Source organism: Pistacia vera, unplaced genomic scaffold (genome assembly GCF_008641045.1).
Source record: "Pistacia vera cultivar Batoury unplaced genomic scaffold, PisVer_v2 Contig204, whole genome shotgun sequence".
NCBI lineage: Eukaryota > Viridiplantae > Streptophyta > Magnoliopsida > Sapindales > Anacardiaceae > Pistacia > Pistacia vera.
This window is the reverse complement of record NW_022196007.1, coordinates 1708676-1722087: the sequence shown is the minus strand read 5'-3', so window position 1 is coordinate 1722087 and position 13412 is coordinate 1708676. Positions and strand designations below refer to the sequence as shown.

General features: G+C 35.6%; 3 protein-coding genes across 4 annotated transcripts; 1 reads left to right on the top strand and 2 right to left on the bottom strand.

The window, feature by feature from the left end:
- Nucleotides 1-2018: 2018 nt before the first annotated feature.
- On the bottom strand, nt 2019-4668 carry LOC116128767. Its single transcript, XM_031414518.1, has 3 exons — nt 4158-4668; nt 2898-3065; nt 2019-2525 (listed from the first exon to the last, which is right to left on the bottom strand). The coding sequence occupies exons 1-3, from the start codon at nt 4602-4604 to the stop codon at nt 2319-2321; spliced, it is 822 nt and encodes a 273-aa protein (XP_031270378.1). The 5' UTR covers nt 4605-4668; the 3' UTR covers nt 2019-2318.
- Nucleotides 4669-5051: 383 nt separating this feature from the next.
- On the top strand, nt 5052-9367 carry LOC116128768 (peptidyl-prolyl cis-trans isomerase). The gene is made up of 7 exons (XM_031414519.1): nt 5052-5209; nt 6754-6972; nt 7481-7622; nt 7720-7808; nt 7921-7975; nt 8065-8150; nt 8941-9367. The coding sequence occupies exons 1-7, from the start codon at nt 5156-5158 to the stop codon at nt 9094-9096; spliced, it is 801 nt and encodes a 266-aa protein (XP_031270379.1). The 5' UTR covers nt 5052-5155; the 3' UTR covers nt 9097-9367.
- Nucleotides 9368-9375: 8 nt separating this feature from the next.
- Nucleotides 9376-11518, bottom strand: LOC116128766 (uncharacterized protein C24B11.05). Of its 2 annotated transcripts, none has more exons than XM_031414516.1 (8): nt 11478-11518; nt 10952-11017; nt 10762-10827; nt 10579-10676; nt 10353-10478; nt 9963-10262; nt 9815-9880; nt 9376-9696 (listed from the first exon to the last, which is right to left on the bottom strand). In XM_031414516.1, the coding sequence occupies exons 2-8, from the start codon at nt 11001-11003 to the stop codon at nt 9544-9546; spliced, it is 861 nt and encodes a 286-aa protein (XP_031270376.1). In that variant the 5' UTR covers nt 11004-11017; nt 11478-11518; the 3' UTR covers nt 9376-9543. The 2 variants fall into 2 exon arrangements, with proteins under 2 accessions (XP_031270376.1, XP_031270377.1); XM_031414517.1 differs by lacking the exon at nt 11478-11518 and adding an exon at nt 11225-11448.
- Between the last annotated feature and the right edge of the window lie 1894 nt (nt 11519-13412).

The window sequence follows — 13412 nt, the reverse complement described above, 5'->3', positions numbered from 1 at the left end:
AAATATTCTTGACCGTTAGACAAATCCTTAGAGATTAGTTGTTCTATCTTCTCAAATATATAATGTAGGACCTTTCATCCATTATTTTTTTTTTTTTTTCAATTTATCCATGAAGGACCCACCTCATAAATGGATCATATTTACTAAATTTTAACTGTTATATGCATTTCTTATTATAAGTATGTTTCTCGTTTTGCATTTGCAGGTATGCAACATGAAGCCATGGGTATGGGTCATGGCCATACATGGCCAGCACTTAATTTAAAAATTGGTTTTGTTTTGTATTTTGGCAGGGCATAGTCGTGGCTAACATGCAGAAAGAAAGGAAGGGAGAGAATGGCAGGAGCACCATGGGGGTTTGCCTTGATATTGTTGACTAACCAAATCCACTTGACCATCATCACCCATTTGTTTTGTTTTTCAACGCTAATAATAAATTAATTTAGACGTGTAATAATAATATTAATATTATTTATCAAGATTTGTGTGAAAGGGGGATTTAAATATTAACAAGATCTTCAACAGAATAATGACATTTCTTAAGAAAAAGTGGGTGAAGTGGGCATCTCCAACCAAAGTCTAAGCCCACAAATTTATTTAATATTATTTGAGGGGATGCACCCAAGACCTCATCTATCAAACCTTCTAAAACAAACAAAACCATAAGTCAGGAATGGTAATTAAAAAACATTAAATTATTCACAAAGTCTAATTTGATTCTCACAACCTTCCAAACCACTCTCTAACTAAATAACATTAATTAAATTAAAAAAAAAAAATTAAGTTTTGGCAGTAAGTTGATGAATTGAGATGACATATTTAATTGATTGTAATTAAATCAAAGTGGAGAATTTTTATTTTCTTATTTTATTTGGTTTGTAAGGTGAATCAGTTCTCTTTTCCGAATCCACTTATGTATGTTGTGTTAGTTGATTATTACTTGCCAAAAGGTCATAGGTTTTGACAATTATGTGGGTATAGATCATGATTAATAATTGTGAATAAATATTTAATTGGAGGGTTTTGGGTTTTGCTCTATAGCCGAGGAGTCCCTACTGCTGAAAAGTTTTCCAATCACATCACACATGCGAAATCATCACATTAAATGATCATGAAACCGGAAGCATTAGGCACCAAAAGAGTAATCATCAAAACCCATATGAATCATTTCTTTAGCCAGAAACAATGGAAATCTCATTCCCATGATTTTGTTCTTTGCATGTGGATTTGTAACTATACTCTATGAATAAAAAAGAATAAAGCAATTACAATTTACATATAGTAGTTGAAGAAGAGACAGGAGTTTGTGATTTATAATGTGTGTTATCAAACTGTAGAAAAGAACAAAATTTATGATCTCAGTTTTCACATTCTTACTATTGTCAACTCCCGCAGTCTCCGCTCCGTGACAACTCATAGGGCAGCCATGAATGATGAAATCTAGACCTAATCCACAAAACCCAATTTTAGTCAAATGCGTGGCTCTCACTTTTAGTGGCTTCAAAAACAGATAGGAAATCTTTACACTTGATTGTCAGGAGCGTGCTTCAACTTCACTGTAATCCACAAGATTGTTCACCACCTACATTATCTCATTGCTAATATTTCAATGAAAAACAAGTAAATGCAAATGTGGATAAGCTGAAGCTGATCCTAACAATTGAGACAGTGCTGCTTTTGACAATTGAAGGATGCCAAAATTGTCAATGCAACCGGGACTACAAGAAGACGTAGAAAAGTTGCCAACAGATAAACAGGAGCATCTCCCTGTTGTACGAATAAAATTACACAAGTTGGATTTGTATTAATTGTCAATTTTCAAATTGCAAATTCATCCCTACAATTGTTCCATAAAATGCTAGAAAAATTCTCTCCCTACTGGTCCATTCTCTTGTTCACCTCAGTTTTTTTTCTTGGGTTAACAGTGCCAACACTATGACACCATAGATTGCGGAACCCATCCCATGATATTGGGCTTCGTGACACCACTTTAGATAAAGTTGTACTGCTGTACATAGTTACTTTGAAATTTGAATCTTTAATGATTCCCCATAATATAATTCAAGTATTTCATCCGTAATCAATTGACACCATACAAAACTATATGCTTGTCCAAAGATAACCAAAAACATTACTATTTTTTGTTTGAAAAAAGAAAGGACTCACTAGAATCCCTTTCTTATCATTCTCAATTTTCAAACAACTGAATCCAGAATATATTATACCCGAGGCAGAGCTTTGACTAGCAATCAAATCACATTATTGTTTCCATTATTAAACTAAGATGTCAGTGTTATCTGGGCAATAAGCCAATAAGATTAATGAGCATTCAGAGCCTCGTTAATCACTTTCTGTGCTGCTTCCCGGATGCATGTAAGATTACTTTTTATCTCATTGCAGAGTCTGCCTTCGACTAAGCGAACAGGCAACCAGAGCTTTGGCTTTACATCAACTAAATATGAGAGAGTAGTCTGAAGTTCTTGACCTGATGAGGAACTACTCTCTTTGCTTTTTCCTCCACTGCACTGCACAACCCATCAGATTTTTTAATCCATTAGCTGCTAAAAAGACACTAAATCTCATTCAAGTATAAATAGTGTAAGCTCTGTCAAGCATAAAATATTCTGTTTAAATATTACATAGTTATCACATTGGCTGACTACATACAAAGTTGCAATTAAAACGTGCAACATTTCACCCAGTAGCCCAACCATAATTTTTACACCTTATTCACACTTAAATAATGGTTCTCCTGATTGGAACCAGCTATGCCATTTACAAAAACAGTGATTGTGTGTGATCCAGACCACATATTATATAAATAAAAGTCGTGGCTTGCAGAATTCAAAATTTAAATTCAAACTGTTCTGGACAACCTGTAGAAAAAAATTTCCTACCTGCTCAAGAGACCACTTTCCTTCAAAAAATTGAAAGTCACCTTCAATCATCTTAAATTCAATGTCACGTTTTTTCCCAGAGGGAAGATTCTCAAGATGCTTCTCATAGCAATCCAAAACTCCTTTGGCATTGAATTTCAGCCCAAATGGCAAATTTTGCTGTCCAATCTGTTGAAAGAATGTACTATCAGGATAAACTCCAAGATAAAGGACAAAAGTAATTAATAGTTAGGAGAGAATCTCAGTCACAAACCAATACTTACTATGATGCACATAAAGCAATTAGATTCCAGTTATAAGTGTGAGCATTTACATCCACAAACACAAGTGAGCAGTTTTAGCACAGACATACACACCTCTACAATTAGAGAGACAGAGAGATGAAGCCATGTCTAAGTTACACTAGATCTAGAAGTTGACGTGTTACTTAGATGGACCTAAACAGCAACAGGGTATTCAAGAATGATATTCTTAGACATATGTTGTTTTATTCATATGTTTGCATATTCCTAGTACTAAATTATTAAAGAACACCTGTTTCTCAGGAAAAGTGACTCTATGTCCCTAGGCAATTAACAACCCAGTCTCAAAACATTATAAATAACACTCTGATGCTCTCTTGTAAAAAGAAAAGTTTCTCAAATAATTCCTGACCTATGTAGCCCTTTTCCAACAATTAACAAAGATACATGTTAATCATAGCAGTAGGATTTCTAGAAAAGAAGAAACATTGATGGCATTCCTCTTTGTTTAATGGCTTTCCTGACTTCCTAATGAAGTTGATTACAAAGTCTGGTCAGAGGAGCTTGTGTTCCTTCCCACATTGGTATGAATGATTTCTATAATTGGATTCTTTTGCCAATTAATGCATTCTCCTATGTCTAACCTCTTTGAATTTGTAAACAATTTAACACAGTGAACAAAATAAAGAATATACAAGGAAACTTATCATGTCCTTGGCAAACAAAAGACGCATATGAACTCCAGAAAAGAGTAAAAGACCAACAGCAACACCAAAACACTCCTAAATCGAACTCCACTGTCACTCATACAATAAAACTCCTCTAAAGTCCCAACAGCAACAACCATTTCAACTTGCATGAATTATCGTTACAATCATAATTCAACATTCAAAATTTCATTGACCAAATTTAAAATAAACAATAAGAAATCAAATAATAAAAGATATTATTACAAAATTGAACAATAAGAAATGATATACAAAACTGGATAAGAAAGATATAAGAAAAGAAACGAAACCTGATAAAGACGAGCAAAGTTGTCTTTCTTTTCAACCAATTCACTGACAGCAAGACCAGGAATTAAGTCAACCAATTTCTCGTAATCTGTCAATATATTCCACACAGTGTCGAGACTTGCAGCTATTTCAATTTTTGACCGAATTCGCCGCGAATTTCTCCCAAGCTTCTTTATCTCGATATGTACACCATCCCCAGATAGCGATTCTGAGCCCTCATCTACCAAAACATAATCATCATCATCATCATCGGTATCTAATAAACTGTAATCATTGTTAGAACAATTACTGGGTTTCGCTTTGACTTGGCAGAGAAGAAGATTGGAATAAACAGAGGTCTTGGGAATCGAAGAAGTGAGGAAAAATTTTGTAGAAAAATTTGAAGCAGCAGTAGCGTGGAAGGAGAGAGGATAAGAAGAGAAGTGCAGTGAGAGCGGATAGGCACGCATATTTTGTCCACCGCAACCACATTTCGTTGCTAGATTTAGAAACAGGCTTAGATGTTTCAGAGTCGTTAATGGAATGTCATGGACATCTGGCCTTCCACGTGTCAGATGTTGTATCTACAATTGTACTTCCGTCAACGTGGACCCTCTGAAAACTCGAGTTTAGATAGAACACGTAACCAACAATTTCAAATTTTTTTTCCTTGTAAAATTAAAGAAAATATATATGCTTCAAATAGACAGTACTTAACAGAAATCGAGTGAATATACATTTTAAATTTAAAGATCGGGTCGCCCTGGCCCTGAAACGGGCCTAACTAGGCCTGAAATACATACAAATGGGCCGAAAATATAAGAACGATGCTTAGCATGTAACCGGGCTGGTCTCGGGTATGGCGGATATTTCATTATTTTGAAGACCTCATCGGAGAACACAACGCCAATCCAACTTAATATATAAAGCACAAAACCCCAACTTTCGATTTACTATTCAGTTTTTATCCACAACCAAAACCGCCTAGAACACTCTCATCTTACGACAAAACCTGTGTGTTATGGCTTCCACATTCTCTATGCAAATGCTGCAGAACCCTGCCCTCATTTTCCAGGTTAGTTCTCCATCCTCACACCCTTCACTCTACATGGATTATTCTAAAATGAAGCATTGGAAACCCAAAATAGACAGAAAGAAATAAGAAATAGTTATTATATATATTGATAGATACCTCGGGCCACAGTGATGCTAGCTCCTTGAAAACTCATGGACTTGTTGACGAGCACCCAATAGATGGAAATCTCTCTCTGGTGTTTTGTTTATACCAGTTCATTGTTATTGGCTTGTTAATATTGATAAGTTTATTTTAAATTAGTGAATATATCTGAATTATTATTAGGATTACGATTATTTAATTGCTATCCTACGTGTAGATAGTAGATAAATTTATTTTTTCTGTATTCCGTGCTTTGCACTGATATTGTTTTATTTTAGTTATCTTCAGTTTGCACATGTATGGGATTCAATTATTGTGTTATCTGTAAAGTGTCCTTTGCAAGCGTAATTAACAGCACAAGTATCATAATTTCTGAGGCCGAGCATTTTTTATTTTTTGTTTTTTGTTTTTACTGGTTATTTGAACAAGTGAAAGTTAAATATACTGTTGTTTCTGTAAAAATTTCAACTGATCCATCACTTTCCAAGAAAGAATTTTGTTGTTGCTAACAATTATCCTAGCTTTAAGACAGATCTGGCCAATGTGTATTGTAGTCCTGGGTCAAATAATGCAAGCCAATGTTGAGATGACATATATCAGTTCAATTGCATTATTGTAGTATCTTTCAGAGTATCTAATGCAAGTCAATCCTGAATTTTGGACAGCCATTTCTTTTATTAAATGAATCTAGCTGTCCTAGGATTAGATTAGTGATTATATCTGGACTACTATTAGGATAACGATTATTTAATTGCTATCCTACTTGGGAGATACATCTTTTTTCTCTGTATTCCATGCTTTGCGGTGATATTGTTTGATTTTAGTTATCTTCACAGTTTGCACATGTATGGGATTTAATTATTGTAGTCCCTACAAATTGATTTTTTTTTTTCTTTTTTTTTTTTTTTTTGTGCTATCTGTAAACTGTTCTTTTTAAGCTAGTTTACAACTAAAGTAGCATAATCTCTGGGGCCAAGCATTTTTTTTTTTTTTTTTACTGGTTTTTTGCACAAATAAAAGTTAAATATACTGTTGTTTCTGTAAAAATTCCAGCTGATCCATCACTTTCCAAGAAAGAAAAGTCAACATTGAAGAACTTATCTATTTTATGTTATTTTTCACGTGCTATCTAAATGTGTAATATATAAGAAGGAAGTTAGAATGGAGATAAGGTTCATGCATCTGGCACATCCCACTTGCATAGTGCTAATGACAAAAGAATTTTGTTGTTGCAAACAATTATCCTAGCTTTAAGACGGATCTTGCCAATGTGTATTGTAATCCTTGGTCAAATGATGTCAAGTGGAAGTAAATGATGAAACTTGATGTCCTACGTGAGGTTCCTTGCATAAACTAACATTATATATTCAGATTTACTCTACTAATGCTTGATTTGTGTTGGGGATTGCTCTTTTAATTTGTGTAATGGTTTCAACCTGCAGGGTAGTTATAAACAAGATGTCTCAAATGTGAGAGTGCCACATATGATGTGTACCATTACAAATTCACAGTCATGCTACTCCCCAGCTTTGACTTTGAGCTCTTCAGGAAGAACACTGACATCAAGATTGCACTATGCATCAAGCCTCCCTGTAATGCAGCTTTCTAAAGCTCCTTGTGTGAAGTGCTGGAGAATGATGTGTGTCAATGCAACTGCAAAAGTTAGTAATTCAAACAATCTACTTGTTTTTGTAATTCAGTCCTGAAAATCTTCAGAGCCTTTCCAAAGCAATTGAAGAGAGAGTTTTGACAGAAAAATTCTAATATCTTTATAGGTTTTGGCAATAAATTAAAAAGAACGAAAGATAGACAAAATACCTTTTTCCAGTGACTTCTTATGCTAGGCAATATGTCTCAATCTAAAGTTACCATATATAGGTAACTGCCATTTTGCGTGTATTTCAGTTTTTACACTAGACAAATTTTTATAGGCATGATTAAAGAACGGGAATTGTGTGATTCTTTCTATTTGCTATTGGTGCTTTTGTTAAATCATAATGCTTAAAGAATATTTCAATGATACTTATAATTGCTTTATCACTTCTTTTAAGAAATTAATCTGAATGTTTCACAGAATAAATATAATAATGTTGGATTCCTATAGCCTGTTTTAATGATGTGGTGATTATGTGCTTAGGTCTAAATTACTTACATGATTATGTGATTTAGGATCTAGAGCTGCAAGCGAAAGTGACAACCAAGTGCTTCTTTGATGTAGACATTGGAGGTGAACCTGCTGGTAGAATTGTAATGGGCCTTTTTGGAGATGTTGTTCCAAAAACTGTTGAGAACTTCCGTGCTTTGTGCACAGGTAAGCTTTGCTTGCACTATTTATCCCATATTTGGAGTAATTCTTTAATTCTTGCATGGCTGTGCATTTAAAAGATCTATACAAAATCTTCATGCAGGAGAAAAAGGATATGGTTACAAAGGATGCTCCTTCCACCGAATTATCAAAGATTTCATGATTCAGGGAGGAGACTTCACTGATGGAGATGTAAGCTCTTGTCCTTTGAACCTCCCTCTCTCCCTTTTTGTGGTCGCCTTAACAGATATGTACTTTACCAACAGCACTTAGCAGAAATTTTGCTATTTTTCTCTGGCTTCAGGGAACTGGAGGAATGAGTATCTATGGTTCTAGTTTTGAAGACGAAAGCTTTGCCTGTAAGTGTGTAGGGATTCTCAGTATTGTGCTCCAATGCTTCTTCCCTCAACCACCCTCACAGTTAATATATTAATGTTACTATTTGCAGTGAAGCATATTGGGCCTGGAGTGTTGAGTATGGCCAATGCAGGTCCTAATACTAATGGGAGCCAATTTTTCATTTGCACTGTGAAGGTGAGATAGCAGCTGCTACCTTGTTCCTTTTTTTACTACATCTCTAGTTTCACTATTTCCACACTGAGGCCGAATTGGTTATCCTTTCTAAACCATGGTATCCGAAATCTTGTTATCTAGTAATGATGCGAATTCCACAAACGCATCAAGTAACCTTTGAAATATCTAAATTCATCCCTTGAAAAGATATGTTGTGATTCTTTTTCTTTTTTGCTATTCCTAATTAATTAAGATTACTTAATTATAGTATTCATAATAAGTATACAGGCACACTTCAATTATCATATGGAGAGATATGATACAACATTATTGTGCTAAGTGGCTATGATGGTGGCATGTTACACAGAATAAAGGTAGTAAAAGAGAAAGGAACATGGATCAGGGCTCTAATCTTTTGACATCTAGCCAAAGATCTCTTTTTGGTTGCTGAAGAGCTGGAAAAGTCCATTTTCCTTTCTTTTTTGCATTTAAATAACCTAGCAGAGAGTTCTAAAGAGTTTTAAGTAAAGTTAAAGGGGGAACAAAAAAATAAAAAGGTATAATTTTTTAGTTCTGCCATTTTAGAAGAATCTTTTAAAAGCCGTTTTTTATTGTCCTTCGTCTGTACACATGAATGGGCTAATAACTGATCCGAAAAATTTTCACTAGTCTTGTGGTTACTGTTATGTGTCTGTTTTAATTTTTTGCTGAAGTAGTTCTTAATGTAATGTGATTGGTTTAGCGAAACTTGGTTAACTTCTGGCCATAGTTTTTGGCGTATAATATAATGTTATTAATTTACATTTTGCAGACACCATGGTTGGACAACCGGCATGTTGTGTTTGGAGAAGTTATTGATGGAATAGATGTTGTTCGTAAACTCGAATCACAAGAGACCAGCAGGTCAGATTACCCTCGGAAGCCATGCAGAATTGTTAACTGTGGCGAGCTACCCATAGATGGTTGATCTGCCTGTTTTATCAGGCCCCCATCCACCGAATAAAATTTTTTCTGTAAAAGAAAAAATTATAACACTTTTTTTGCTGGGCATGGATTTGCATTGCATTATGCATCTGAAGAGTGGCCTATTTTTGTTGAGGGTATCTCCTTCAATGCTCTTGAGGAGCTAATGGTAGAGGTGAATTTATTATTGTTAGATTGAACGCATGTGCACAAATTCCGATTGTATGACACGTCGAATTAATAGAAACTCTAATGTAGCAATTTTAATTTTTAAACTCTTTTTTTTTTTTAATAATTTATTAGTGGCCCTTGTCCCGTTACTTTGGCTTGGATACATAGTGCATACTTAATATAAAGCAACTTAATAATAATTCTGGATTTTCTGGAGTGACAAAAGTAGAAATTTACAGCGGAATTAACTTAGACTGTGACTTAATTTATGAGCCACCATCTAGGCACGAACTATGGTTTCGACTGAGGTGGGCTGGATAACCTGTTGAAGCTGCCCTCCTTCGGCTTCCCACATTTCAGGAATTGCTTCTCTGAAGTTGTGGATGCTGCTCAAGGCATGGTCTGCTCCAGCCACCAATACTGAGCTCCCCACCTGCACAAGCGTTCTCACGTGTTACTCATCAACCATGAGAGTAATTACTGAGCAAAATTAAATGGTATATACGAATACAAGTAGGCAATTGCTGCTACAGAACAAAATCAGAGCTTACAATAACCGTGTGAAGACCTGCTGCTTTTCCACTTGCAATGTTACGAGCACTGTCATCAAAGAAAATCTGCAAGAGCGAAAATGAAGTTATTTCTATTGATGATTTTCCAAAAGTTTTCAAGTGAAGTTGAGGTTATATAAAGATTTACTGTTTTCTTTGGGTCAACATTTGCAATCCGAATAGCAGCTTCCATAGCTTCCAGCGAGGGTTTGCAGAGGATTCTTGCCTTGGAGCCGATACTATTATCCTCGATATAGTGTGTGGTTAGATAGGGGTCTTGTTCATCTCCAGCAAGAAGTGCATCTTCATTTAATGCATCGATGTTATCAGCGGGTTCAAGAGGAGGAGGGTTCAGAGTTTCAAAGCAAATGATGCCTTCAAAACAATCTTCCAACCCCAGCCTACTGAGAACTTGAACTGTATGCGCCTGATCAGCGTTGGTGAATATCTGAAAATAACTATATATATTTCAGAATTGCCCGTATTTGACGAAAACATATTTTCTGTCTAAGTGAAGCAGGTGAAAAGCTAGACATACAATTTTACGCTGTGGCACGGAGAGTAGCAGGTTCCTCAGCACTGGATCGGGCTTCAGTTTTTCATATGGTAATTTTCCATGAACGTAAGCATGAAATTCATCGTTGTCAAATTCATAACCAAGAGCCTGAAAGCGAATTCCCATACCCATAGAAAATTAATACAGAATATCCTTAAAATAGAGAACAAAATAAAGAAAGAAGAATTTAGCACAAATTCTCTATCACCTTTAGACCGGCCATTGTTGTTCCATGTTCCCCGTACAACTCCAAGCACATCCTTGGTACATCTCTTTCATCGATATTCAAGTGCTTCAGCATGAACTCTACAATCAAAATACGTCAACTCTATTAGCTACATAATCAAAGAAGTGTCAACATCATCTCATCAAGTTCTTGTTTACATTATACCTTCTATGTTTTTGCGGCAAGCCAAGTTAAGGCCTGAACTCAGCGGGTATAAAGTGTCATCCAGATCTGCAGAACATGTTAAACCTCACAAATTATTGCCTCATTATGCTATTGCCATTGCCTGCTCAAACTGACGATAATTGAGATTAAAGCGATGACTCATTCTGCTCTTAATCATATTATAACGTACCAAAGAGCAAGCAGTCATAATTAGCTGTGGCGGTCATCCCAAGAGCATCCATCGTCAAGACTAAACCTGTATAGAAGGTTCCACAACAATGAAAGAAAGAAAGGTTAGAACAGAATATATACTAAAATTTCGATTTAACAAGTTCCTTTCCCCGTGCGGAGTAAGAGGAAATTTTGGGGCTAAATTCAGTGTCTTGTATGTTATATTTGATTTATGAAAAACTAATGAATCCACCCATCAACCCGTTGTGAAACGAAAGAATGAAAGAAAGACCTCTATGGCATATGTATGGGAGATCATAAGAGAAAAACTCAAAGCTTCCAATTTATAGACAAAACTCTCTTGTTTCTTCAATTTTAAGAGGATAGCATATTCATCAGATTTCAATTATGTAATGATGATTGATAAAAGCAATGAAGCCTGGTTATATCAGCCACAAAACTATGATAAAATAATCTCAAAATCACTGCAACGGAATATATTATATAGTCTAAAATTTATAAAAAAAAAAATGTAGTGCGATAACCTTCACTAGTAGAATGACTATAACTGCTCTGATGAACAACCAATGGTGGCTCTGAGAACCAATTTATATGAATTGAGTGACCCGTCCATTTCAGAAATGTGAGAAATGATATCAACATCTTCTGATGTGGAGAGCATAGTGGCTCACTTTATTATGATTCTGACTTGTCTATTACTCAATTCTGCTTTCTGTTACCCCTCATTTTCTGTGTTCGTAAGAGCACTTGGAAACTTTGTCATCCCATTAATTAACAAGTGTCAAGCTGTTTAATTTCAACTTAAAAATCATGCAACGTGATCCAATGCATGTTGTCCACCTCTTATCATCATTTCTGAATTAACAGGAATGATGCTTTGTTTTCAAATGTTGTCAAAAGACAGGGAATACATGCGAAATCGGTAATGGATGAGATTATGGATGAGTGGGTTTATTCTTATTTATCAAAGGTATATGGAATAAGACCACAACGCCCATTACTGGTAGAACTTGATATCAGAATATAATATTCCTTCTGCAAATTGCTTATTTGTTTCAGATTCTGCTAAATTAAAAATCTTTATCTGCAGACAATGCATCGAATCGATGCGTTGATGATGGACTTGGTCAGCAGATATGCAGCCAAATATTCTTTTCTCATACCCTTTCTTGTAATTACCATCTGTTCTTGCTAGTATTTTAAAGGGGTTTGGGCGAAACGACAGATTGGTACCTAAAAGGTTTCAAAAAGACAAACAGGTATCTTCCGTTAGTGAAAATACTATAATGCCCTTTGAGAAATATTAGCCTATTTTTTTAATTACTTTTAGACCCCTTAAGCTTATTAATTCCATCAAATACCCCCCAAAAAGTTTAAAAATTAACAAAAACACCCCCACCCACCCGTACTTGTCAGATTCCGGCGGCCACCGCCAGTGGTAGCCGGAATCTGTCACAACGGTTTACGCCACCACCGAAAATGGCCGGTAACTCACCGATCTGGCCTTTTTTGGCCAGATCCACCACGGATATTGTCGAAAAAGGCCAGATCTGGCCGTCAACGGCCGCAACACTCCATCTTTGGCCGTCAACGACTGCCAAAGATGTGGCCGTCGTTGACAGTCAACGACGGCCATTTCTTTAGCCGTCACTTTCCGACCAGATCTGGCATTTTCACGTCAGATCTGGCCTTTTCCGGCCATATCCATTACAGTGCTGGCGTAGACCATTGTGACAGATTCTGGCTACCACTGGCGGTGGCCGTCGGAATCTGGCAAGTATGGGTGGGTGGGGGTGTTTTTGTTAATTTTTAAACTTTTTTTCTTGGGGTATTTGATGGAATTAATAAATTTAAGGGGTTTAAAAGTAATTAAAAAAATAAACTAATATTTCTTTAAGGGCATTATAGTCTTTTCACTAATGAAAGGTATCTATTTATCTTTTTTAAACCTTTTAGATATTACTCTATCGTTTTGCCAAACCTTGGGTAGGTATAACGTTCGGCCTATTTTAAATTTCAAAACATCTGACGCGGAGACATTTGGCTTTCATTCTTTATTTGGGAAAAAGGAAAATCAAAAGCAATTAGTACTTGACGATTATGCAATTCTATTATTCGATTTCGAGATAAATAAAGCAAANCGTCCATTTCAGAAATGTGAGAAATGATATCAACATCTTCTGATGTGGAGAGCATAGTGGCTCACTTTATTATGATTCTGACTTGTCTATTACTCAATTCTGCTTTCTGTTACCCCTCATTTTCTGTGTTCGTAAGAGCACTTGGAAACTTTGTCATCCCATTAATTTACAAGTGTCAAGCTGTTTAATTTCAACTTAAAAATCATGCAACGTGATCCAATGCATGTTGTCCACCTCTTATCATCATTTCTGAATTAACAGGAATGATGCTTTGTTTTCAAATGTTGTCAAAAGACAGGGAATACATGCGAAATGGGT

Bases quoted from the DNA above. Each gene is read 5' to 3' on its own strand.
- LOC116128767 (XM_031414518.1), bottom strand. From the start codon at position 4,604: ATGCGTGCCTATCCGCTCTCACTGCACTTCTCTTCTTATCCTCTCTCC. The intron at 3,066-4,157 runs GTTTCGTTTCTT...TTCTTTCAACAG, and splicing joins ACTTTGCTCGTCTTTATCAG to ATTGGACAGCAAAATTTGCC. The intron at 2,526-2,897 runs GTAGGAAATTTT...TGGGTTGTGCAG, and splicing joins GAAAGTGGTCTCTTGAGCAG to TGCAGTGGAGGAAAAAGCAA.
- LOC116128768 (XM_031414519.1), top strand. From the start codon at position 5,156: ATGGCTTCCACATTCTCTATGCAAATGCTGCAGAACCCTGCCCTCATT. The intron at 6,973-7,480 runs GTTAGTAATTCA...TATGTGATTTAG, and splicing joins GTGTCAATGCAACTGCAAAA to GATCTAGAGCTGCAAGCGAA. The intron at 8,151-8,940 runs GTGAGATAGCAG...TACATTTTGCAG, and splicing joins TTTTCATTTGCACTGTGAAG to ACACCATGGTTGGACAACCG.
- LOC116128766 (XM_031414516.1), bottom strand. From the start codon at position 11,003: ATGGATGCTCTTGGGATGACCGCCACAGCTAATTATGACTGCTTGCTC. The intron at 10,677-10,761 runs GTATAATGTAAA...TTTTGATTGTAG, and splicing joins TTGCCGCAAAAACATAGAAG to AGTTCATGCTGAAGCACTTG. The intron at 10,263-10,352 runs GTATGTCTAGCT...AGTTATTTTCAG, and splicing joins CCGTGCCACAGCGTAAAATT to ATATTCACCAACGCTGATCA.